Source organism: Gavia stellata, chromosome 12, assembly GCF_030936135.1.
Source record: "Gavia stellata isolate bGavSte3 chromosome 12, bGavSte3.hap2, whole genome shotgun sequence".
Lineage (NCBI taxonomy): Eukaryota > Metazoa > Chordata > Aves > Gaviiformes > Gaviidae > Gavia > Gavia stellata.
Genome location: NC_082605.1, coordinates 1,355,005 through 1,380,008, shown reverse-complemented (window position 1 = coordinate 1,380,008; position 25,004 = coordinate 1,355,005). Strand labels below are relative to the sequence as shown.

The 25,004-nt window shown below is 42.2% G+C and overlaps 1 protein-coding gene across 1 annotated transcript in view; it reads right to left on the bottom strand.

The window, feature by feature from the left end:
- WNK2 (WNK lysine deficient protein kinase 2) overlaps positions 1–25,004 on the bottom strand; it is a 114,064-nt gene that overhangs the window by 42,734 nt on the left and 46,326 nt on the right. The window contains exons 4-9 of the mRNA XM_059823006.1: positions 23,354–23,511; positions 12,151–12,239; positions 11,072–11,291; positions 7,981–8,269; positions 4,153–4,349; positions 1,301–1,453 (exon numbers count right to left, since the gene is read on the bottom strand). Of these exons, the coding sequence (XP_059678989.1) occupies positions 1,301–1,453; positions 4,153–4,349; positions 7,981–8,269; positions 11,072–11,291; positions 12,151–12,239; positions 23,354–23,511 (1,106 nt within the window). The remainder of the gene's footprint in view (positions 1–1,300; positions 1,454–4,152; positions 4,350–7,980; positions 8,270–11,071; positions 11,292–12,150; positions 12,240–23,353; positions 23,512–25,004) is intronic.

The following is a 25,004-nucleotide window of genomic DNA, read 5'->3' as shown; positions in this document are numbered from 1 at the left end:
TTCTGTAATAATACTGTAAAAAGTCAGTCTTTTATCTGGCTTTCTGTCTTCCAACACAGACAGACTACTTATTAAATCCTTTTACTATCAGGGATAGAATTATTTCAAGAGACAGCAATGCTGTGAGGAAAAGGCATGTGAAAGAAATTGAGCAAGTTGGCCAAATATCCCATTCCAAACCAGCAACTTATTCACGGGGGAAAATAAACGCCAGATTTTGAACTGTCAGCATAAAGCTCCAGAGGTCACTAGAGAGATCTGTGGAACTGGTGAGGTCCTAAATGTGCGTAAGTATAAAATTTTTGGCTGAGAGAACCATGAGAACATCCCTGCCCTTTAGAAAAAACCCTATATGACAAAACTTCACAGAAGCACGTGTTTCTCAAGGAGACCAAATTACTTTGTTCTTATACTGATGCTTTCAGAAGAATAGGGCATGTTAAAAAAAAAGCAACTTGTGAGATAAACGTCGATAACGAAAAAGGTTTGGAGAGGTATGATACACGCCAGTCACAAAGCATACAGACACTCCCCAGCCCCGTCAACAGTTTCTACCAACGGAAGCCAAGCTTTTGCTAGACTCCCCAAAATGAGCCATAAATTACGATGTCGCGCAGGTCTGTGGCTGCACTCCTCGCAGGCTGACACCACCTCTGCACAAGCAGGCGACTGCAGCTTTCGCAGCTGCCGGAAAGAGGGGGTTTGTAAGTACCTTTAAGGCACACAGCTTTTGGGGGGAATTTGGTATTTCAAAATGCACAAAGACTTACTACTTAGAGACGATTCAGAGGGAGACGGATTCTTCTCTTGGAAGATAAAGCTGCTGGCTGGATGCCTATACTGAACTATATTTAACACGCGTGCACAAGTCAAAAAGCAGCATCGCCGAGGATTTAAAGACAACTGACACCAGGCAACAGAGTCTCTTCCTAACCTTTTAGAAAGGCTAGAAAGGAGGTGCCAAATAATAACGCAAAATGAATAAAAAGCTATTTGATTTCCGAGGACCAAGATAGTATGTCGAAATCAATGCAAGGCTTCAAGCTAACGCTCTTAAGCCACAACAGAAGCGAAGTCTTAAGCCACAACAAGACGTTCCAATGTATCACGCAACAATTGTCCTCAAGCCCGTTACTCTTCCATCCCTTAAACCCAACGCCCTTTGTCCCATCCCTAAGTCTCTCCAGCTGCAGTTCAACAGTTTCAAACACCTCAAACTCGCCACAGGTAGAGGCTGGAGCAGAGCACGGGCAAGGAACGGGATGAGGAAAGCGCTTTTCGGCAGCGGCCAAGCTCTCACCTGCTGGCCGGCCAGCACCGGCTGCGGTTGCCCCAGCTGCAGGGAGGCGACGGTGGTGGGCTGGACGACGGGGAACGGCATCGCCGGCTCCTGGTAGTGCTGGGGCCGCTGGGACACCACCCCGGGCGCCGCCTGAACCGCGGGGAGGCCAGGCTGCAGGAGGGAGAGCACTGCTTTAGAGAAGAGTCATCCTCACGTTAAAAAGTCTCTGCAACTGTTCACCAAGAAGAGAATTGCAAGGGAGTAGTCTATTGGGTACTTAGTTCAACATAGAGGGGGAAAAAATAAGAAAAATCATCTGTAAGGAAAGGAAAGTTACTTAACCTAAACACGTGGAAAAACAGTCGGCAAATTCCAAATAAGACAACCAAACCGCCTTGCATTTCTTTCTGGAAGCAAGCGTGCAGACCAGTAAAACCACTGAAAGCACACACAGAGTGAGAATATACCATCAGCAACAACAAGCTGTTAACTAGGTGAAAAGGAAATTTATCTTTGCAAAGGTTTTTATAATTTCCTAAAGAATCTTTCTCTTCCAAAAATGCAGGTAATTTACTGGAAATGGATGCCAAGAAAACAAAGAGAAATGAGAAACAAATTAAAACCACAGTTAAAGTGAAACCAAAAAAAAGAAATTCAGGTACGTTTTGTAATAACAGCAGTTCTCTAAAACTTCAGCTCAAAGTAGATAAATTAAAAATAAACAGTAGATCAGACTGAGGCTCATAAGCCTAAAAAGCCTACTACAGCTCCAGTTACGTGCTTGTTATCTTGGTAAATAAACTCCTAGATAAATACAGTGATTGTTTTTTTTTTGGAAGGTTTTGAGTCAGACTTTTCTTTCCTGTATTTGTTGAGATTTTCAGACCTGGGAACTTTTTACCTAGGTTATCGCAGAAAGAAAAAAAAAAATACGGAAACCCCATCAGAAAATAAAAGGCTCAGAGAAATATTTTGCTTGTGAATAAAGGTTATTATCTTGCCAAATCCTCAATCACAAAAAAAGTAATGTGCTTAGGTTAAAAATACTGAAACCTAACAACGGAAAGAATGAGTCTGCGGCACATAATAAAAAAAATTCTGCTCTAGATGTGCCTTTGGAGCGTTATATTTAGAGTTGTTACGGTAGTGCTTCAAGTGAAAAAGAAACGAGGAAGGATGCATCCCAGGAGATGTATGCACAAAGGAAAGGTGGTTTCCGCAGTGGAAGGAGCTGGCTGCAGATGCCAAGGATGAATTTTTTTTTTTCCTTCAGGTAAACAGAGTCATGTTTCAATGCATTCGCAAAGCACAGTTCATCATTTCTTGCAGGCATTTTGGAAAATACAAGGTAAAACCAGGGGAAATGATGCACTTCCCAAATACGTAGGGTAAATCTGGATCAAGCAGGAAAAAACATCAGTCCTGGATTTTATTTTTTCTTAAGTCAAATAGGATGAAACAAAGAAAAAAATCAACCTACCACATCATTACTATCATTTTTACTAGGCAGGTTGCTTCCACTGCTCAGGGTAGGTGCAGTCACCAGCTTGCTCTCCGCCAGCGGTACTTGGCCAGCGCGCACTTTACAACAGGGCTGGGACCATCCAGGCACGTTGCCTTCTCCGGCATCGCAGGATTCAGAAGGCCGAACGTTTTTTCCAACTCTTGCAGATCTCACGGGAGAAGAACTGGTCTTTCGGCGAATTATGTATTGTAAAGATTCGTGTAACAGAGGCAGGTCTAAACTCCTGCCCCACAGCCTGCTCATTTGCGGGAGAGGTTGAGGCACCAAGTTTTCTGGGAGTTGGCTTCCCGGGGAAGGAACGTTTTCAACAGGCATCAAGACTCCTGACACATTTTGATCGTGGCCAGACTGAAGTAAACAGGCTAGGCGCGTCTGGCAAGGCCGTTGAGGAATGGCGAGCTCCGTAGGGAGCGCAGAGGTCCCCAATGCCACCAGAGGCGATGCGCCTACTGCCTCTTCTCTAGTCTGCAGATAGGCGTTTTCCTCTCCCCGTTCTTGGGGCAGGGACATTGCGTTTGGAGTCAAAGCCACGACAGGATAACTGTGGCGGCGAAAAGCAGTGTAAGCACTGCCTGCTGTGTGTAACGGGTGCAGGCTGGAACTGGAACACGGTGCTGCCACAGCTTCTGAAGGACACAACGCACCCATGTTCTGCCTCTCACTGGAAGCACCTGAAGATTTATGTTCGCTTGTATGTGTTTGTTCTTGCACCAGTAGTTCCATTAATTGCTTTCGGTCAAGGTCGTAACAGCATGAAAACGGGAGCAAGCGTGAATGTCTGACTGGGCTACCAGTGCCTGATTTTGAAGCCTCAATAATGGACGTACGCCGCCGTCTTGGTGCAAGATTAAATCCAAACCCAGAGCCAGAAAGGCAGTGACTGGATGTGTGAGCTTTGTCACAACTGGAAGAAACATCAGACCCAAGAGGCTCTTGAACAAACGAAGGAACAATAGTGTGTGGCTATATTGACAGTGAACAAAAGCAAACAAAACAGTTCTCAAATACGTTCTCAAACACCTGCACGAGTTTAAAACTAATAATTGCAAAGCTACTAATGTAGTTCAGTGACAACGGATTGATAAGAAGCTTTTTCACTGGAAGTAGGACAGCTGCCAGTGAAGCATTGCTTCAGAATGGCCGATATAGCCAGCCAGACACCATCTACTAAGCGCACATTCCAGATCAACTAGAAATGTATTACTAAGCAAGTCACCATTGGTAGAGCTGAATGAGGAATATATGAAGCAAGCCCTGGAATCCACACTGACTGAAAACGAGAGTATAAACGAGCCGTTAAGTACTATCTAGGATGCAAAATGATTTTGAAAAGCTTTAGACTTACTCCTGAGGGCTGCTGGTAGTGCCCCAGCTGCGGAAGGCTATGGGGCACAGCCTGGCTCTCGCTCAGAGGTGGGCTATACACCCGTTGAATAGCAGGAGGTACCGGGTCAGGCAGAGACGAGTAGATGACGCTTTGCTGGCTGCTTTGTGAGTCTGAATAAACAGTGGACCCCTGGCCACTGTCAAACGTGCTGTCAGCTGAAAGAACAATATTTTTTTATTAAAGGCTCAACAACTCCAAATGTTCACGTAATGATTTTAGAGCAAGGTCAACATTGGTTTACGTAATTAGCATTTTTACTACCCTAGCCCTTTCCATTATATAAATAAATTATACAACACAAATGTTATTTTCTACAAAAGGCACATACTGCTCCTCTTAAGCCAAAAACCATCCCCATGGGTTTCTGTGCACAATGATATTTTAGGCACATTGATATTTCCTTTAAAGGGCATAAGGTTGACATTAAGAATTGCAGACGTTTATAGATTTTGTAGGATGAAAGGAAAGGAAACCCCAATTGTAACATTCACAGCAGATCATGGAGTCTTTCAGAGTTAGATCTCGTAGGGTTGCACTGACTTTAACACCTTTTTTATTAGTAGCAATGAAAATTACAAAATTCTTTATACTGTACACTTTATTAGTTCAGCAAATCATACCCTACTTGAGGATGTAGCAACACCTCAAGATGAGGAACAGATAACAAAATAATTTGCAGGTTTGCAGTGATTTAGGAGTACCACTGAGAGCTCTGTCGGAGTTTCTCATGCAGAGTGTTTGCCCAGCTAACCTGCAGAATTGCACAGCTACGGGTACTGGCCAAGCATCATATCTTTTCTCAAACAGAAATAAATCTTTTAACCGTACCATTGAGTATTACTGATCTCAAAAGGTCTGGTCACAACTTTTGAAGCCTGTAAAGTACAGGTGCCCAATTCTACTTGAGCATAAGCTACTGTTTTCTTCATTTGAGAAATGAGATGAGACAATCAAGACCGTAGCTGTAAGTATCCAAAAGACAAATAGCCTGTAACAAAGATTTAAATCTCAAAACTGAAAGAAAACTGTAACACAGTTACAGAAAAACGGCTTAAATTACAACTAAGTTTAAATGCAATTTCTTTTTCTGACACTTACCATCTTCTTTTTTCCATGTTCCAAATAAGGTTTTGCTTGTTTGACTTTTAAATAACAACTTTTTAATAGCACCAGAGATGACATTTCTCCTCAGTACTCACAAACTATTCTCCCAACCGTTTTTTTTTTGCGAAATTAAACTCCCCTCTATATTTACCCAGCTCATTTCCAAAAAGAGTCAACATGACCCTACTCTAAGGAGGCAGGGATTTCTGCCGCATACAGGTTTCCATTTTATCACAAACAATTAAGAACTCCAAGGGGAGAAAAAAAAAAAGAGTATGACAGTAGAGTGCTAAAGTAAAAGCTGTGAGTCAGTCTCAGATTTTTATAGAACAACATGCATTACACACATTAAGTTATTAATTTACATTTTTACATTTGACCTCAGATTATTATATGAATTGGTAGAACAGTAATTCAGAGGTCTTAGGCCTAACATCCCTAAAAAAATGTTCAAAGACATATGATAGTGAATTGTCAAATAGTACCAAGTATTGGTTAAAAGTTGAGGAGGAGGGAATAAAGTGAGGGGTTTATATTTAGGATAAAATTCTGCCAACTCATGTCCAACAGAACCATGAGAAGCACAAGTAGCTTCACTGAACCACTGGAAACAGAGTCACGGTTACTGTGTTTGTCAAAGGAATTAGATAGCATGAAATAAGTATATGATCCAAAAAAAATGAAATGAGTTCCATTTAGCTTCAGAAAAATAGTTTTGTAAATACTGCAATGTTCTGAGTGTTATGCAAATATGGCCATTTCTCATATCTTGTAAAGGTTTGTTTTCTTGTTAAGGCATTCTTGGTTATTTTAGTATTCAAAGCAGACCTCTGTATAGCAATTTATACAATACCTGAATTAAAGCAGCAGCTGTCTCTTTGCTAAAGATAATGCATCTTTAAATACACTTACATAAAAGTCCAGAACAGTAAACCAGAAACATTATGATAATAGTTCAGTAGCAAAATACGTACATCAGATTTTATCAGAAAAACTGGCTAGAAAAAAAAGAAAACTCATAAAATTTCAAACCTTCCAAGCTAAAAATATCTGGCAACATTTCCTTCAAGATGTTCAAAAGTATAAATAGATTAAGATTTCAATACCAGAGCTTGACTTGGTAACAAAGGTTGATTTTTGGGGACAGAAACAGGGACAAGTTACTCTAGGGAAATGAAAACACTCCTTCCTCACACCTTGCTGTTTGCTGGAGATAAGTCTGATGCTTAGAAATAAAACAAAGCAACAAGCAGGTCTGCCAGCAAAGCCAGGTAGTTTCTTATTCAGAGACAGACCAAAATCAATGCTTGGAATTAAAACAGGGGATGTAAATCCACCTGTGTTGAAATAGCCCAGTGATCGCTCTTGAATCAGCCCCCAGCTGAATGGAAAGAGTTGGCAGATAATCAGCTTGTAGCTACCGGGGCCCAAATGAAAGAGCAACCACCTACTCTGACCTGCCATAACAAAGATCAAACCACCCCCTTGCTTCCAGGCCAAGAGCTCAGGACAAAACAGAGCCTGGAGGAACAGAGAGAGCACCTGCATCGTGACCGAAGGACCCCAATAATTACAGTGTCAACACACAAGCTCTGGTGCTTCCAACATGCATGACCAAACTGCAGTTGATAGCGTGTCTGGAGAAGGGCGACGGAGCTGGTGAGGGGTCTGGAGCACAAGTCTGATGAGGAGCGGCTGAGGGAACTGGGGGTGTTCAGTCTGGAGAAGAGGAGGCTGAGGGGAGACCTCATCGCTCTCTACAATTACCTGAAAGGGGGTTGTGGGGAGGTGGGTGTTGGTCTCTTCTCCCAAGTGACTAGCGATAGGACAACAGGAAGTGGCCTCAAGTTGCTCCAGGGGAGGTTTAGGCTGGATATTAGGAAAAATGTCTTTCCTGAGAGAGTGATGAAGCACTGGAAGAGGCTGCCCAGGGAGGTGGTGGAGTCACCATCACTGGAGGTGTTCAAGGAACACGTGGACATGGCGCTGTGGGACATGGGTTAGTGGGCATGGTGGGGTTGGGGTGATGGTTGGACTTGATCGTCTTACAGGTCTTTTCCAACCTTAGTGATTCTGTGATTTTCCACAAAACAGGGAAAACTTGAATTACATCATATAACATTCAGAGATGGGTTTTTATTTTTTTGCTGCCATAGACCTTTGCACAGCTTCACAAAAAGCTTCACGCAAGCCATCAAGAGTAACTCACAAAACACAAGGAACTGCAGCGCTTTGGTTTCAGCAAGGTCTGCTTTTGAATAAACATCTTCACATTGCCAACATGATTTGAAAAAGCCACCCGTCGCTCTGACCTGTTTGGTGCCAATTCAACTTCTGCAGGCCTTGAAATTGTGTTGCGCATAAACTTAGTGTTGATCCCACCACCTGGCACAGGAAACTTATTTTTGTGTCTAGCAGCAGGTCTCCTTGCTTTTCCATTTACAAACATATTATGTTTTCTGCATTTATTGCTACCGAAGGGGGAACCATCTCTATATAATACAGTTTTTCTTGAAACTTTATTTCTTTCAAAACTGTTATGCATCTGGCCGAGACGCGTTCTTTGAGCTACTATGCAAGAACATGCATAGCAGCTCATCTCACCACTGAGCTCAGGTTATCATGGAGTTTTACCGTCAGACATTCATCACCATGTGCACACAAAACCAACATGAGACTTACATGCAACAGAGGTGACGCTGGTGGGCAGGTTTTGCTGAAAGGGATGCTGGTCTGCCTCTGGCTCCTCCGACTCCGACAGGACATGGTGACCAGTGTGAGAAAGGTAGGTGACCTGGACCTGCTGTGCATGCGGCGTCTTCAACTTCTCCAGACATTCAGAGTCCCGACGCTCCTCTGACTGCATCCTAGGCCAAATTCTCTCTCTTCTCCATAGTATTAATGCTACTCTGTCACGTATTGACTTCGCAACTATCTTGAGATCATTTTCATGAAAAAATCCAGAGTCAATCTACAGAGGAGGCACAAACTTAGCAAGATCACGGGCGCTCGGATGTGCACGCACACGTGTGCACACGCGCGTATTACGTGAATCTCTTCCTAACAGAGAAAACATCCGTTTGAAATAGCATGAATTACATATTTATTCCTCACAAAAACAGGAACTCAAGCGCTTGCTTTTTTTTTTAATAAAACTTCTATCCCCAATGCATTTTAAAACAGCAATATGTAATTTTTAAGACCTGATTATATATTGGGTCAATTTATTCACCAGTTAACATCCATTGAGAAGGAGAGAGCAAGCTTAACTGCAGGTGGGTTCCCCCCCACATTTTTTTTTTTAAATACTAACAGGATAGTCAAAAGAGAAAAAAAAATCTTTGACAAATGCTCTTTGAACAATGCAACTGGAGTAAACCATACTACCCCTAAATCAGAATTTATTGCCTTAACCTTTGCAGTATACACAGTTTCCTAAACTGCTGTGCTTGATATCACAGCAAGTCACGAAGGAAAAGATGTTGACAGAATTTTGCCTCAAATTAACTTCTCTTAAATGGTAAAGTCAGCCAGTATGGGTTGACTTTTACAAAGAAAAAGCCTATCATTGAGTCAAATGCAGACTGTTCACATTTGACTGAAAAGGGGACCAGGCTTTGTCAGAATTCAACTGCTCAGCAGATAAAATGGAAATTCACCTTTGTGCTATTTGTTTGTATGATCTCCTACAGCATAGAGTATGAATTTTAGTTTAATAACGACCTACCAGAGATTTGTCTGCTCTCCCTACATTCTTAACATGCATATTCTACAGATTTGGAAGCACTTATATACACGGAGGAAATCTAGAGGGTTTCCTTTGCTTTTGCCCAAACACAAGACAGTTTTACAGCTTAGATTTCTGCTGTTTAAAATTAATAGGTGCAAAGCAGCTTAAAGCACAGTTGCAGATGGATATGAGTGTTTTCCACTGCCTATGCCCTTGGACCTTACTGACATTCCTGAACCGATGATCCAGCAAACGCTACCAACGGAAGGGAGTTACTCGACAGAACCACCACACAGGTCCAGAGAACCTTGTGTGGTATTAACTAATGTGCCCGGTAGATTCTTTACGACAAAGCTTAATGGGAAGGCACTGAAAACCTGCCACATTAACAATTTTTTTTAAGCAATTCTGATTCCTACATCTCTATATAGAGAACGGTTAACGTTTAATGAAGACATGCTATTTTACGGTACCCACTGGTAGTGAAAGGTAACTTCAGGTTGCAAAACCACCAGAACATTTCAAGTTCCTTTCATGCACATCGTTTGGACAGGCCGGAACACCTGACTACCGAAAACCCATCATTCATGCTAAATAATTCCCTGTACTCAAAAGGCCTCCTGCGTTCTTCTCTTCCACAGCACATAAAGCAACATAAATTGATGAAAGCACACGGCTTTGGTGTTCCACAATTCATGAGGGCTAGAAAAAGACATTTAGGAATAACCGTCCCCCTTTGCCCACTCCCCCAACAGTCTCCAGTTTGAGGGCATGTCATATGCAGTCACCTAGGAACTGTCAACGTAACAGTAAAACACAGGTTTTTAAATTATTTGGGAAAGGGTATAGTATCACAGTAGTTTGGGAGCGATCCTTTTAAATATTCTTTTTACGATAATTATTTCCTCTTCAAAACAAGATATGACAACTATGGGCCAAGTAACCTACAGAACTTCAAAATGCCAAATATTTCCATAAATATTTAAATGCAAAATACAGCAGCAAGTAACTGTAGCAGAGCAACTTTTAAATGAAATGAGTTCTGTAACAGTACATTGCTCGAAAAATATTGGATCTACTGCAAACTAATGACAAGACAACAGAGGAGCCTGAATTTCTCCCGCTAAATCTGGAGTACATGGTGATGAGTCCAAGCACAGTAAGGCAACATTCCCAAAATGAGTGCCTCCTAAGCAGAACAGGAGTGCTGATGACAACATCATTAAATGGGATCCCTTGGGATTTAGATTATAATAGGAACATTTCTGCAAGCACAAGAAAATTCAGACCCTTGACTCAGTGCTTACTGATTCTATGTCTCCGTGCTGTTAGAAAACCTAAACAACTGCAGTACGGACATCATTAAAATACAAGTTGAAGGACTATATAGTGAAACTGGAACATAAAATAGTTTTTCAAACAAAACCCCACAAATTATGAAGATAGAGAAATTCAAGTCAAACTTATCTGTTAAAAAATGTAAAGCTTATTCCTAACTCTGTGCAGTGGGCTTGAATCTAGTTTCCTATTTATGTTTGGTGATAAGAGTGGCTGACTACAGACTTCCCTCATCTACATTCTGCCTAAGTGACACCGACAGCAAAGATGGAACAAAGCATTCTGAAGAATTCAGTGCAGAATATTTTGTGATTGAACTTTTGAACTCTTCTAATTTATTTCAAGCTGCTCTCTGAAACTAAACAGATTCCAAACAATTTTAAAGACATTCAACAGCTAACAGAAATTGGCAAAAGACTTTTCAAAATATAAAAGTAGAAGAGACCTCTATGGTCCCTAAGCTATTTGAAAAGCCGTTTCACACATCTGTTTTCATACTTGGTAAATAATATTTTCCAGTTATTAGTTCTTCCCTGTTTACCCCTTTCTTGCAGCATTCATTCTAAAAATCAATGCAAACTGCTTAAACCAGACACCTGGAATGGTTTAAGAGCAAGTTACTTTACCAGACTCATTCCTGCTGTCCTTTGAGATTTATGCACTACTTTATATATATACATTTTTGTCAGGAGAAGTTTATTTTACCATTTCTTGTGCAACATCATCAGGAGTTTCCTTCTCCAGATCAAAAGTAAACTCAATGGCTCCATTATCTTTGGGTTTTCCTTTCAGTTTCTTAGGATCTTCTACCCAGAGTCTTAAGGCAATAGAGGATTTCCTACCATGGTCTTCTTCCGCAAGTTCCACTCTTACCCCAGTATCTTCAGCAAAAAAGGCATGGCTTAACAAATCTTTAATTTCGTATCTGCAATGGATATAAAGAATATTCAAATACTGCAAGTCTTAAGCAATTTCAAAAGAGGTTTGTGACCAGAAACTGCTGTTAAAGGTGAACACATTTACAGTATGTTTGGTGTTCGTAACAAATTTGTGTTCTTAGCAAAAAGACGTCGTATTTCCAGTGTTACTGAGGACTGCTGAAAAAAATGACGTTTCCTATTTCACAAAGCTTCAGCAATATTCATACACCATAAGCATGTACAGAAGTGCAAATTATAGCTTTGCTCAACTTTTCTTGAGGATCTGAGCTTAAAGAGTACTAAAAAAGAGGTTCCCTCTAGGTAGTCAGTTGAGGTCCCCGACAACTGTATTTGTGAAAGTTATGAAATACCCAACAGCAGACACACTCATCTAGGAGAGGCCAGTATAAGAAGATGCGGTTTTAAAACCAAAACTGGAAACAAGGCACAATTTGTCTTCACCTCCAGAGGCTAACGAGTCAATGGAACCTGCTAGAACAGCTTGCGGTGAATCTACCACGTCGCATTCGTGGTCGACCTCCACCACACTCGATGCTCCACGCAGAATCTCCAGAGTGAGATTTTACGGACAGCTATGCCAGAATGCGCTAGCTCACATGTCCACAACAACGCTTTCTGACCTTATTCTTTGAAGCTGAGAGGTTGAGAGACACCACAATGCCATTTATTCAGTTATCCTGACATTATACGGCAGGAAAGCAGACAATCACTTATATTTGTATTTCCATTCTGCATTTTCTCCTGCCCAGGGGAGACCCAGAGGCCAGAAGAAAAATCCACAGACAGCTTTGAAATCCCTGCATGCATGTTATTTAATACAAAACTTGATTACTTGAAACAAACCTTTCTTCTTTATTTTTGCAAATGCACTCCCCAATTATCTCCTTAATTTCAGGATCGGTAACTTTCTCAAAGCTTGCTGGCTTTATACCCTAAAAGGATAGAGAAAAACTATTTAGTTTGAAAGAGAATTATATTATATCTCTTAAGGACATTTTCTCCACATTTTACAGTCAATTCAACCCTTGGAGTAACTAATACTTTAAAGATATAATCTTAATGCAAAATTGAATTCAAGATTTAGGGCTACCATATTTCTAAGTACCATTGGACTTCAGAACAAGCACACTAGTCTGTACATCAACTCAGCCGTACACCTGCCAAATCTCCCTTTTTCTTTACTAACCTTTGCAAACCTTACCTTTATATCCCATGGACTCTGAAGGCAATATTCAAGAAACAGCCAATTTTAAATTTTCAGAATAACTCTTTTCCAAAATTATTCCTTCTATGGTTTTTATTTTGCTTTAACTCTCAAAACAATAATGAATAAAGAAAAATAATCATGTTTCTCTTCAGATAGCCAGTTTCAAGCATGAGTCAAAAATACCTCAGAATATTCCATATTCCTGTTTCCCACAAATCTTTTGGTTTTCTATGTCCCCAACACTCTCCAATGCACCCGTCCCCCCAAAAAACCACCCAAAAACCAACCCCAAAACCAAGCAGGGGAGCAGGAGAATACGCCCAACAGCTCTGTGTTGCTTTTGCATTTCCCCAGTACACTGTTAGAATCTCATCAGGAATGAGTTGCTGAGCGGGTGTAATCTATAAATCAAGTTAAATCTCTGACAAACGTGAACATTCTTGCTGGGAATAGTGTTCCATTCTAGTTTCGGAACAGCTGGCCTACAGGCATGGCCTTTCAAGGAGAAAACCCAACTGATCATGGCAGAAGAAAACTTAGAGAAGCAGAATCCACTTCTCCACACAGGGAGCTCTGGCTCGACGTAGGTGCAACAGGAAGAGTTTGCATCTTTCAAGTTAGGTGGGGCTCTTTTAAGAAGATGGAGAGGATTTAAAAGAAACACTTCTAGGGCAGTCATAGGTCATCTCTCCCTACTTTCTGGTATTTCAGGACTAAGACCTTAACGCAGCATGATCCTCCTCAGGGTATAGAGCCTCTTAATTAAAATAATCTGTATCTTACCAACATAAAGAGAGACTGTAGGAGAAGCAGTATGCAAGTTCTCAGGCTAAATAACAGTTTAAATATCACATCATATTTCTGTACATGTCATCAAAATATACTAAAAGAATAATTACCAGGCACACCTGGGCAGTTAACACACACGCTCAGCTGTGCATTTTCAAAGCCCAGGCTGACAATTTCTTCTGATGCCAGGTGGCAGACAGGGAGGAAGGGATATTCCATGGGGAAGAGATGTTCCATTAGGAACAGCCATTATTTACAGCAAGGCCACCCTACCGCTCTTTGTCAATGGACGCAGGAACGACTAACAGATACCCAACATCTGTAACGTTGGCAACTCATTCCATTCAGTTCAACAGAAGATTTCCTGTGAATACTTTTCATGTATGTATTCAGCTATAGATGATGAGTGGCAATGCAAGGCGTTATTTTTTTTGTGACGTTCAGCTTAAGTCACAAAAAAAATGATTCCGTTTTAAAAACACGTAACATCGCTACCTACCAAAACAAGATGTCTGTGGATGAAAGTTTGACAAAATCCATTTGGGAACATATTCTGCAGTTAGACCCTATTACTTAAGGACCCAAGTACTTCCAATGAAGTCAATAAGCAGAATAAAAATGGAACATGATTTCCTTTATCTAAAAAACCAGGAATCTGATTAAGCACATAACTTAATGGGATTTGGACATTTAACTCCATGCTAATCCTTTTAAAGTTTCACCCTGAAAGAAGAGTAAACAATGGCTCGTGCAATGGCAGATAAGGAGGCCTGAAGTCCTGAAGGGCTGACTTTTGGCTCACCTGCTGCTGCCTTGGATTGAAAAAAAAGAAAACATGTCTTTCAGAAAGTGTCTGCAAGTACTCCACTGAATTTAGTCATGAATAAATTTTATGAGTGATTTTCAACAAGGGCTGGCACCTCTCAGAATTTCTGAGCATTCTAGCATCAGATTATCCTTCTGTCTTTTTATTAACATTCTGTTGCCATTCCAGCCTCAGAGATGACTTTAAACTTGGATTTATTTATTTATTTCAGGTCAACCACTCCCTTTTTTTGGTCTTAAAACTCAAGAGTGAAATATGTAGTTCATAAATTTTGAAAAAATAAAAATAAATGATGAAACAGTCATACAAAGACTCAGCTTCCCAGTTTTGCCTAGGCAGAGAGCTGCTGAGATCCAAAAAACCCATTCTTATGGGACCAAAACAAAATAATCCGTACACGTGGCTGGCTGGCTGTGACCCACTAAAAAGAATTATTTGCTTAAGCCAACCTAAATCTTACTTATGAGATGAGGGTTCAAATTTTGTATATTAAAAAAGTGTGTCAAAATGATACGGGGGTCTAGCCTACCAAAGCCCAGGCTTGCTCAAAACAAGCAAAAGCACACCACGGTGTGTCAAGAGTGTTCCTTAAGAGACCTCTGATACGTGAACCAGAAGTGAGAGAAAACAAAGAAGTACCAAAAGACATTTTTAGCATGAATCCTCTGTACCCTAATACACCCTAAAGCTACAGGAGCCTACTGTGTTCTCAGATGGGGAAAAGTTTGAGGCAACGGTTGGTAATTCACAATGGAAAGCAATAGGATAAATCTCTACATTTTCAAACACTCTGGTTTGCGATAGGAAACCGTTGATTTCCTATAAAAATTGATCAAAAGGCAAAACTATTGTTTTTTTTTTAGTGACACTTATCAGGAAGAATGGGTAATAAAGACCATCATCTGCTATAGCTTAATGTTTACTGAAAAATATCCCACAAACGTGCATTGGTACCAATTTAGCTAGGAAAAACCCCCACAAACCCCACAAAAAACACCACAAAACCCCCCAAAGCAGCAGTAGAGGCAACTTTCACCATATTACCTGAAGAGCTTTCAGCTACCTACAGCAATATATTGCTCACGTATCTACGCACTCAAGGGAACCTGCCAATGGCTTTTTGTAATTGCGGAGGGCTTCACGGGCATCCGAACACTAACTGAATGTACCAGAGACACAAATAGCATAAGGCATATCACAGCATCTCTCGATTTAATTTTCTTTTCCAGAATTCACAGAAAATCTTCATTTACATGGTTTGACTGGAGCTCTGACGTGACTGGGATGGAACAGGGCTGGGCATATCGGGCGTCTAGAAATTAGGTTTGCCTGAAAATGGTCCTTTTGACAGATCCCTGATGACTGACCCCTATTTTTGACCTTACAAATTGCTCCTACAAAAAAATAAAGCAACTCCTCCAAACAGCATTTTTCAACCTCTTTTGAAGGAACACTGACTCTTCTCCAAACATCTATTGTATTAATCTACTGAACAGCTAAGCTATGAATAGATGACTAAAACAAACGAGGAGAAAATATGCACAGTGAAGTACTGAACAGAACTGCTTTGCCAAAGTGTTTTCTCAATGCCCATATGCTATAGTATGCTTTTGCTCCTTACTCTTCATGAAAATCTCCGAGGCCAACTCATTGTACCGCTGCAAACCCTCCCTACAGCGCTGCACCCTGATGCTCACGAGCCTCCTGACGATGAAGGGGGTTTACACCAAACACAGGTTTCTATTTGCAGTCAAAGGACTTATCTCATTCATTTATACAAAAGGCATCTGTCTTGCCTGACCATTCCCAAGGAAACATGGCACCAAAACGCAAAGTATATTAGCTATGGAATTATCCATGATAGTTTGAAAACTGTACAGCCGTCTCATAAACAAAAGTCTATTCAACACCACTGCATCTAAAATGCAGGGCTAACTGGTTGACCTAAGGTGCATAGGGATATTTTCATACAAATTCTTTAAATACTGAGATAAATATATATAATCCAAGAGTAAAATGAGAAAAGATCAAATCACCTCCCTTTTGAGAATTTCTGTCTGTGATTAGATTTGAAATACATTGCACTCCAGTATATAATATTTGAGTCTGCAGCCAGGCACATCCTATATTTAAAATTTTAAATCATTTTAAATAATTGTAAATAATTTAAATAAATTTTTAATAATTTTAAAATAATTTTAATATTAAAATTTTAACCTTTACATTGGGGGCGAAAATGTGACGCTTGTTTTTCAGAGGTCTAGAAGTAGGCGCTTGTCATTTTCCCATCAGCAGAGCACACTTTCGAAAGAGTAACACATAATGCTTTACAAGATGCACAGCGTATGCCAGACAAGCCAACGTCAAGTCTGACCCATGTCAGCCTTCTTCTAAAGGCTCTCCTTTCACCGAGGAGGTGCCCTCCTACTCTAGAGAGAGTCTACCTTGGACTAAAACTCCACCTGCCAGCTGAATGTAGTCTCTAGACTCATGTAGTACCTAGAAAAGGAAAAACCCTCTTCTTCCAAAAAAGCCGAAACCGTGTTTCCAACTGAAATTTCACCCTACCGCAGACTCCCTGCGGAAAAGTTGTTCTCAGTTTTGTCAGGATTTTGGTCCACGACATTCAGCAGCGAGATCGCTGTAGGCAATTATAAACTCATCTCTATTTCACTCCAAAATGGCACTCAACCCTAATGCTAATCTAAGAAGATTATTTGCAGATCTAAGAAGATACCTGAAACACATAAGTCAGCACAATGACATTCATAACATTGTCTGTTGTTGCTGTGCTACAGCTATAAAACTTACCCTATCTGTATGAGCATTATAGAATACAGCCTGCAAATGCCGAGAAAACACTCAATACTTTATAAAAAAGAAACAATATGAAAACTTAATTGCAAAACTGAATACTATAAACATGTGGGTTGTTTTAAAGCACAGGTTTGTGCTGCTAAATCCAGCGAGGTCTCCATGAGCCTCCAGCAGATACAGCTGGTCTGCTGTGCATTCTGCAGACCATCGGTAAGAAAACACTAGACTGGAGCTGCATGGGAAGGTCACGGACTCTGATGGTTCATCACTTAGTATGCCTATTGTCTACATCAAAATCACTTGGCAGAATGATAAAACACGCAAAAAAAAAATCTGACTAAGAAAAACCATCAAGTTATGCATGAAAAATGAGATTATGGCATCAGAATGAAGGTCACCGCAAATGTGCTGACTAGGAAATCACTTCAAAGTTAACTACAGTTAACATGGCTTGGACCTGCTGCTTGAAAAATACTTATTTTCTATTTATGTTACGTATCCACTTTTTTTTATGTCTACTCTCCAGAATTCAGGCTGAAAGGGCAGAGAGGTGACAAGTCATTGGCAAAGAAATGAGCCCCCCCCCCGTACATTTGGGAAACGGCTCAGGAAACGACTGCCACTTTATCCTGAACTATTGTATAGATAGTTATACATACGTAAAAACACAAGTGGAAAGCTAAAGCAGCAATTAAGCCATGAGAATATGATCAGGTAGAATAAAAGCTCACTGAAATAAGTATAATAATCTTATGCTACAGACATGCATAACGCACAATATCTTAACACAAAATAGTAATGCCTCGGAAAGGTAGTGTTTTATTTTCTATGCCAATAAGGACTACCAATGCACATGACTTGAACAGCTACGACTTCAGGTGTATCTTAAGTCCTATCAGCAGGCAAGAATTTGACAGAGTGTTAGGACCCGGAGCAGAAACAATTGAAAATGATATTATAATGGCAAAACCAAAGCGATACACTGACTGTGGTGGGCAGCAGAGGGAACGCGCATCCCAGCATACTCCAAAATAAGGTTAGAGGCAGCCTAAAGAATAAGGTGGTTATTGTACCTTCGCTAGCAAGCAATTCCAACCCCTTTAGCTGCTATTAGCACCTCCAGTCGTTGCCACCACGATGCTGAGCCCAAGGCAGAAGTCAGTTATTTTATATTTTTAAAATAAAAGCATCAGGAAACTAGACAGCAATCGCATTTTTACATTACATTGACCCTCAATTTAAAAGACTAAAAATGGTGTTTACGTTTCTGGTGCAAAAAACCCAGTTTCATCAAAAATTTAATTAAATTTCTCACTGACAAGCTAAAATACATGACAGCGTTCATGAGCGCTGCACCATTGATCCCCTCCATCCGAGACGGTCAGGGCCACCTTCTGCTCTAGTGAGAACCCCAAACCTCATCTCACACTGGGAAGAAAACAGTGTAATTCAGCCTCTTCTATACTCTATTTCAGTCTCAAAACCCAACACTAGCAATAGCTGCTGCATGACCAGCCCTAACTCTTCATGAAAAGCGATTTTAAAGTTTTTTCATCTGTAAGTCACCACCACCCCAGCTAAGGGGCAGACTCCACCGTTAGGTGATGCCCCAGGGCAAGGCGGAGGGACCCCACACCCTAAATGCCTACACCTCAACACCGCAGCATCTTCCCTCCGCCTGCGTAGCGCCGGCTGAGTGACTCACGCGGATTGAAGCGGGGTCCCTTGCCGTCGCCAGCTCTTCTGCGGATGCAGCTCCTCTAGAGAAGCTGATGAGCTGCCAGAGAGGCTCCTTCTGGGAGCAGGGATCTCCCCCAGGGCACCTGATGCTCCTCTTGCACCCTCACCAGGAGGTCCACCCCCTGCTCCTCCTCCGTGTCCAACAGTTCATGCAGCTCATGGCATGCGACAGGGCTTTTTCCCTCTCCCCAGGGAGCTGGTTAACCCTTTCCTTGGAACGACAGTAATGCCAATTTTTCCATCTAAGGAGTCCCAGTGCCTTTGCTCCCACTGCCCTGAGTTCAGCTGAAAATAGCAGTAAACACACCCTCCCGTGCCTGTACCCGACGCTTTCTGCCTCAGCTTTCCCCGCTAGACAGCTCTGTTTCAAAACCACCCACAAGTAATAAAGTGACCTTTCAACAACTTCTCCGCCATTACTTGTTCTTCATGATAAGCATTATTTTCCACCTCTCTAAAGTTGCTAGTATACAACCAGTTTTACAAAGTTATATAATTTACCATATAATCCTCAGCTATAAAGGTTATTGCCGCAGAAAATTAGTTGGCTCAGTGTTTCAGTGTTTAAAAAAATGACTACTTAAGTCTGCAAATTGAAATATAACATCTAATTAGGAATCCTTTGATTAATCATTATTCTTTGCCATCTTGGATATTGCTTTGATAAATGAAGCTTAGGAGTCTTACAAAGTCTTAATTACCAATATTCCAGATGGCTAAGGGGCGTACACAAAGTTTCTCTGGGTACGTGGAGCCTGTACTCGGCGCTGGTGAGGCCGCACCTCGAATCCTGTGTTCAGTTTTGGGCCCTTCACTCCAAGAAGGACATTGAGGTGCTGGAGCGTGTCCAGAGAAGGGCGACGGAGCTGGTGAGGGGTCTGGAGCACAAGTCTGATGAGGAGCGGCTGAGGGAGCTGGGGTTGTTCAGCCTGGAGAAGAGGAGGCTGAGGGGAGACCTTATCGCTCTCTACAACTACCTGAAAGGAGGTTGCAGAGAGGTGGGTGTTGGTCTCTTCTCCCAAGTGACTGGTGACAGGACAAGAGGAAACGGCCTCAAGTTGCGCCAGGGGAGGTTCAGGGTGGGTATTAGGAAAAAATTCTTCACCGAAAGGGTTGTCAGACACTGGAAGAGGCTGCCCAGGGAGGTGGTGGAGTCACCATCCCTGGAGGTATTTAGAAGACATGTGGATGAGGCGCTTCGGGACATGGTTTAGCGGCGGACTTGGCAGCGTTGGGTTAATGGCTGGACTCAATGATCCTAAGGGTCTTTTCCAACCTAAACCATTCTATGATTCTATGAAGACCGGGATGGCGGGAAGTTGGTGGTCTTGTTGTAGATTGCCGTGCTAACCAGCTGTGATGATGCTAACCTGGTGTGACAGGGAGGATGCAGATGATTTGGGAGCCTGTATTTAAAAGTTGAAGTCAGTATCACAAGACACAGGAGGAACTGGAAATGGGAGAGATGCCATGACTTTCTGAAAGCAGAAGGACACATCTGAAGAGGGGAAGCAGCTTTGTCCCATTTTTGTGTAAACTGTTGCAAGCTGACATTTGTAGCTTGGTAAAGCTGAATCTTTCCCAATGGATTGCAACACTGATTTCTGGTAGATTAACTCTTAGAGTGTTGCTTTCCACCCATAGCTACTCAGAAATAATTAAAAAAAGGCATCAGAAGCTGTTCAGCAGCGCAGTTAGCTTCATCGCTACGGCTGGAGCAGCTCCCTATGGCACTGTGGGGAAGGGAGTGTGGGCAGAGATGGATCTGCTCTTTTACTGACTTGAGGCCCTTGCGCTCTGCATCGTACGCTGGCTGGAAACGCATGCTACATCTTCTCAAAGAAGTGAAATAGCTTTGGCTCAGTGGAGTTGTTTGCCTGAATCCTTATGAGGATGGCCGCTTGTTCCACACGGCTATTCCACGGCGCTTTATCATGTTGTTATTCCACTCACTCTTCCCCTACAAGGAAAAGTTTATTTCATTTGACACAACCACTTGTTGGCTTTATTTCGGCACGTAGTCCTTTGGACGTGCTCTAAATGCCATCTTTGTAGGTAGCTTAGGAGACTTCTCCTTGGGCTCTAAAGCTTCACACTGTGACAACAGGAGTCTCTTCTAATTTTAGGCTCTGGGGCATCATCTCCTGAACGTGATACTGGTCTTGTAACCCTAGATACTGAATGGCTTTCATGCAAAGTGCAGGGTGTGCGCTACCTGCTGCCTTGGACAGGCACGTGAGCAGTGTGCCTCACTTGTTTGTGGAGCTGCCATCACAGTTAGCTGATGTTAAGGCGACCTGGGTATGTGTGCATGCGTTTAGAGTCACAGATAATATAGATCACAGAATCACAAAGGTTGGAAAAGACCTGTAAGATCGTCAAGTCCAATCACCAACCCAACCCCACCATGCCCACTAAACCATGTCCCGCAGTGCCACGTCTACATGTTCCTTGAACACCTCCAGGGATGGTGACTCCACCACCTCCCTGGGCAGCCTCTGCCAGTGCTTCACCACTCTCTCAGTAAAGATAAGGTCTCCCCTCAGCCTCCTCTTCTCCAGACTGAACAACCCCAGCTCCCTCAGCCGCTCCTCATCAGACTTGTGCTCCAGACCCCTCACCAGCTCCGTCGCCCTTCTCTGGACACGCTCCAGCACCTCAATGTCCTTCTTGGAGTGAAGGGCCCAAAACTGAACACAGCATTCGAGGTGCGGCCTCACCAGCGCCGAGTACAGGGGCACGATCCCCTCCCTACTCCCGCTGGCCACACTATTTCTGATACAGGCCAGGATGCTGTTGGCCTTCTTGGCCACCTGGGCACACTGCTGGCTCATATTCAGCCGGATGTCGACCAACACCCCCAGGTCCTTTTCCATGGGGCAGCTTTCCAGCCACTCTTCCCCCAGCCTGTAGCGTTGCATGGGGTTGTTGTGACCCAAGTGCAGGACCCGTCACTTGGCCTTGTTGAACCACATACCATTGGCCTCAGCCCATGGATCCAGCCTGTCCAGATCCCTCTGCAGAGCCTTCTGACCCTCCAGCAGATCAACACTCCCACCGAACCTGGTGTCCTCTGCAAACTTACTGAGGGAGCACTTGATCCCCTCATCCAGATCATTGATAAAGAGATTAAACAAGACTGGTGGGAAAAGACAGATATTGAACAATACAAACTCTAACTATATAAATTAAATTACACACAAACCCATCATCTGGCAGAGGGAAGTGTTTGGGTATCTGATGAAACCATCTCTATATCCAGTGTGAGAGATCAGCGTACAGCAAATCAGAAAATGCAATTTTGACCTGGAGCAGCGTTTGCCGACAGCAGGACTTCACAGAGCCATATTGGCCTGATTCACTAAACCTCTTGCAGAAGGCAAGTGGTATCAAGTACCTTTCAAAATCAACCAGTTACTATTAAGTTTCATTTGGAAAGATTTTTGCTCATAACAAGCGTTTGGATAAGAGTTGGACACAAACTAATTTTGGGACCACACTTGTGAAGACCGAGAGATGGATCCGCTCAATATATTACTATGTAAGCCTAGCTACTCTTTCTACCTTCTAGGTCAAAGAAATAAAAGCAACCTTATCTGTAGCTAATCTTTCCAAATTTTAGTGCAGTTTTCTTCCAAGGATTACCCTCTTCACATCCCGAGCGTGCAGACTGCATCTTTTGGTGATGCACAAGGGCCAAACCACACAGCTCACTATCTTCCTTTGTAGCAACCAAATGTAAAGAAGTACCTGGGAAAATCTTAGACAAAGCAGTCTGCTTAACATAATCTATCCCGAAAAAACCTCCCGTAACTCTTGGTTTCACTTAACCAAGTAGAGCAGAATATAACCACAGCTGCCAAAGCCTTTGGCAAGTCTCATCTCTCTGCAGTCGGTGATTTGCAATCCAATCGCATCTTACAGACTCAGGAGTTTTCAGGCATTCGCAGTACAGCTCATGTAGACAAATACATTTCTCATCTGGGGGTGAGAATGTTCCAGAGTGTATTTTATTCAATGTAGAGATTATTTTGGATTGACTTCTCCTCCAGCCTAACCTCACCTGAAAATGCAGTAAACCCATTTCCATGGTTCCTGTCTGGGGATTACCAGACCTTGCAGAGTTCCAAAATGCAGCTATAAAGCTCCTCTGGCTGACTCCAAAACTAAACATTGCTATCTTCTCCCTTTTATATCTTCAGATAATTTGTTATGCATACAGACAGAGGGAATCTGTGCTGGCAATCCAAATCAAATATCCTCCACCGTATAAATACGTATTTAGGCTGTAACCTAAAAGTTAGTCCTTTTAGCTTTGTGGGAAACTTGATCAAGTCTGCTAAGTCCCCATTTAGAAGGCAAGGCTAGAGTGAAGATTTTTCCCTGCTCATTCTTCCCAAGTTTTACATATTTTTGGCAGATGGAGATAAAAATCAGCAACAAAGATTGCTGAAAATATTTTATGCAGCCGCAGTACAGTCAAACACAATCCAACCGTGGAATCACAAGCTTACAAATAAACCTGCAACAGGTTGGCGTAACCCAGGGCTCAGATACCTCAACTTCTACAGCACACTACACATTCGACAGTACTGACACCTCATCGAAATATATTTTTAAAGCTTCAAATTACAAAATCCCAATACAAATTAAGGACGTTTACTCACACAGGTTACTTTCCGGTAAATTTGAGCAGCATTCTGGCATTCTGAGTAAGGGTATTCTGAGGTAGCCATTTCCAACATGCACATTCCAAAAGCATAGACATCCACAGATTCATCGTAGTGTTCCTCATACATTTCCGGGGCCATAAATTCTGGTGTACCTACACAGACACGCACAAAAAGAATGTAAATTTCTGATAACGTCTAAACGGCTTTAACCACAATCTTTTTCGCCTATAAGAAGTGTGCCCATTATAGCCGTGTAAAGTTATATGCAAGATTATTTCAAAAGAGGGAAGTAACTAGATTAAGCTCAAGCATCCTCCAGGGAAGAAACCCAAAGTCAACACACACACACTTACATACCCATGGCTCGCTGGTAATAATACCAGGGGAAGAGAAAAAAAAAGTATCAAAATTTCAAAAATTAACAAGAGAATGAGATATGGCACATTGCCTGACCATACTGGAAGTCATGAAATAGTAGAGAGGGATGCATACAGGCTTGTGGAGGTGGAAAGGAGAGAAGAAACGAGAACCTTCACTCTTGTTTTTATCCATGCAAATTTGCATTATTTTTTTCCTCCAGAGATACGTAGCAACCACCTGGCAGACAGACAGCACTTTGAAAGCAAGTAGTATCACAAATCACCTACGAAGTCACGCACAAAACATTAAACGTAAGTCTGTCACTGGTTTAGTGGGACAAATCAACGAGGCTACTCACAGAATAAGGTCCTACTCAACAGGGCTTAGGGTGTCAGAAATCTGATGCAACTGGAGAAATACGAAGTGAAGCACTGTACTTACTGCTTCATAAGGGGAAGTTGCAGCTTTATGACAAGCGGCGACTTACAACGCCTGCAACGTTTGCACAGCAACCTACTCTGAAAAGCGTGGTCTTACAAAGCAAAGGGAAAAAATTAACACGTCGGTAATTTATTCCAGGAACCGTATCTCGTGATTTATGCTTAGGAGTCAAGACTAATTTATTTCCTTTTTACATTTAGAAAAGATGAAGGAAGAGAGATCAATGCAGTCACATCTTGCAGGAGCAGACCAGCGAGCCGCGAGCACCAGGATGCCAAAAGGAGCGTGAGAGGTCTCGGACCACATGAAGGACCCGGATAAACTCTGCCCGCCCGACCCAACAACAGCCGCCTCAGCCCCCAAACTGCCCCCAGAGCCCCACGGTGGGTCTGTTAGTTTTTTGTTATGACATCTCTACATCAGCAGCAAAAGCACAACTGTAATTAAAGTAACAGATACTGGGAAAAAATAGTTGCCCTGTATGTTTGGGGACTTGGTGTAAGCTTTTTGTTTAACGGTTACATAAATGACATCTCTCAAAATCAGGGTCTGTCAGTTAAAACTCTGCTTTTGCACGTTTGCAGAAGTAGACTTGGCCTAACTCACAAAACAAGCCCCAGCACAAACACGTCTGTAAAATTCATTTTGCAAATTCGGGATCGATCTCTCCCCTTGTTTACGGTTCCACCTCAAAGACACTCACTCCTTCAGCCTTTGTAAATCAGCCGGACCCATGTCATGAAAGCTTAACTTAGTGCCTGCTCTTGGGGTTTCTCTCCCCGCCGTCACACAGGCGGTGGCTGCCGCTCCGAAACGGTTAACAACTGCCATAGAGAACGTTTTT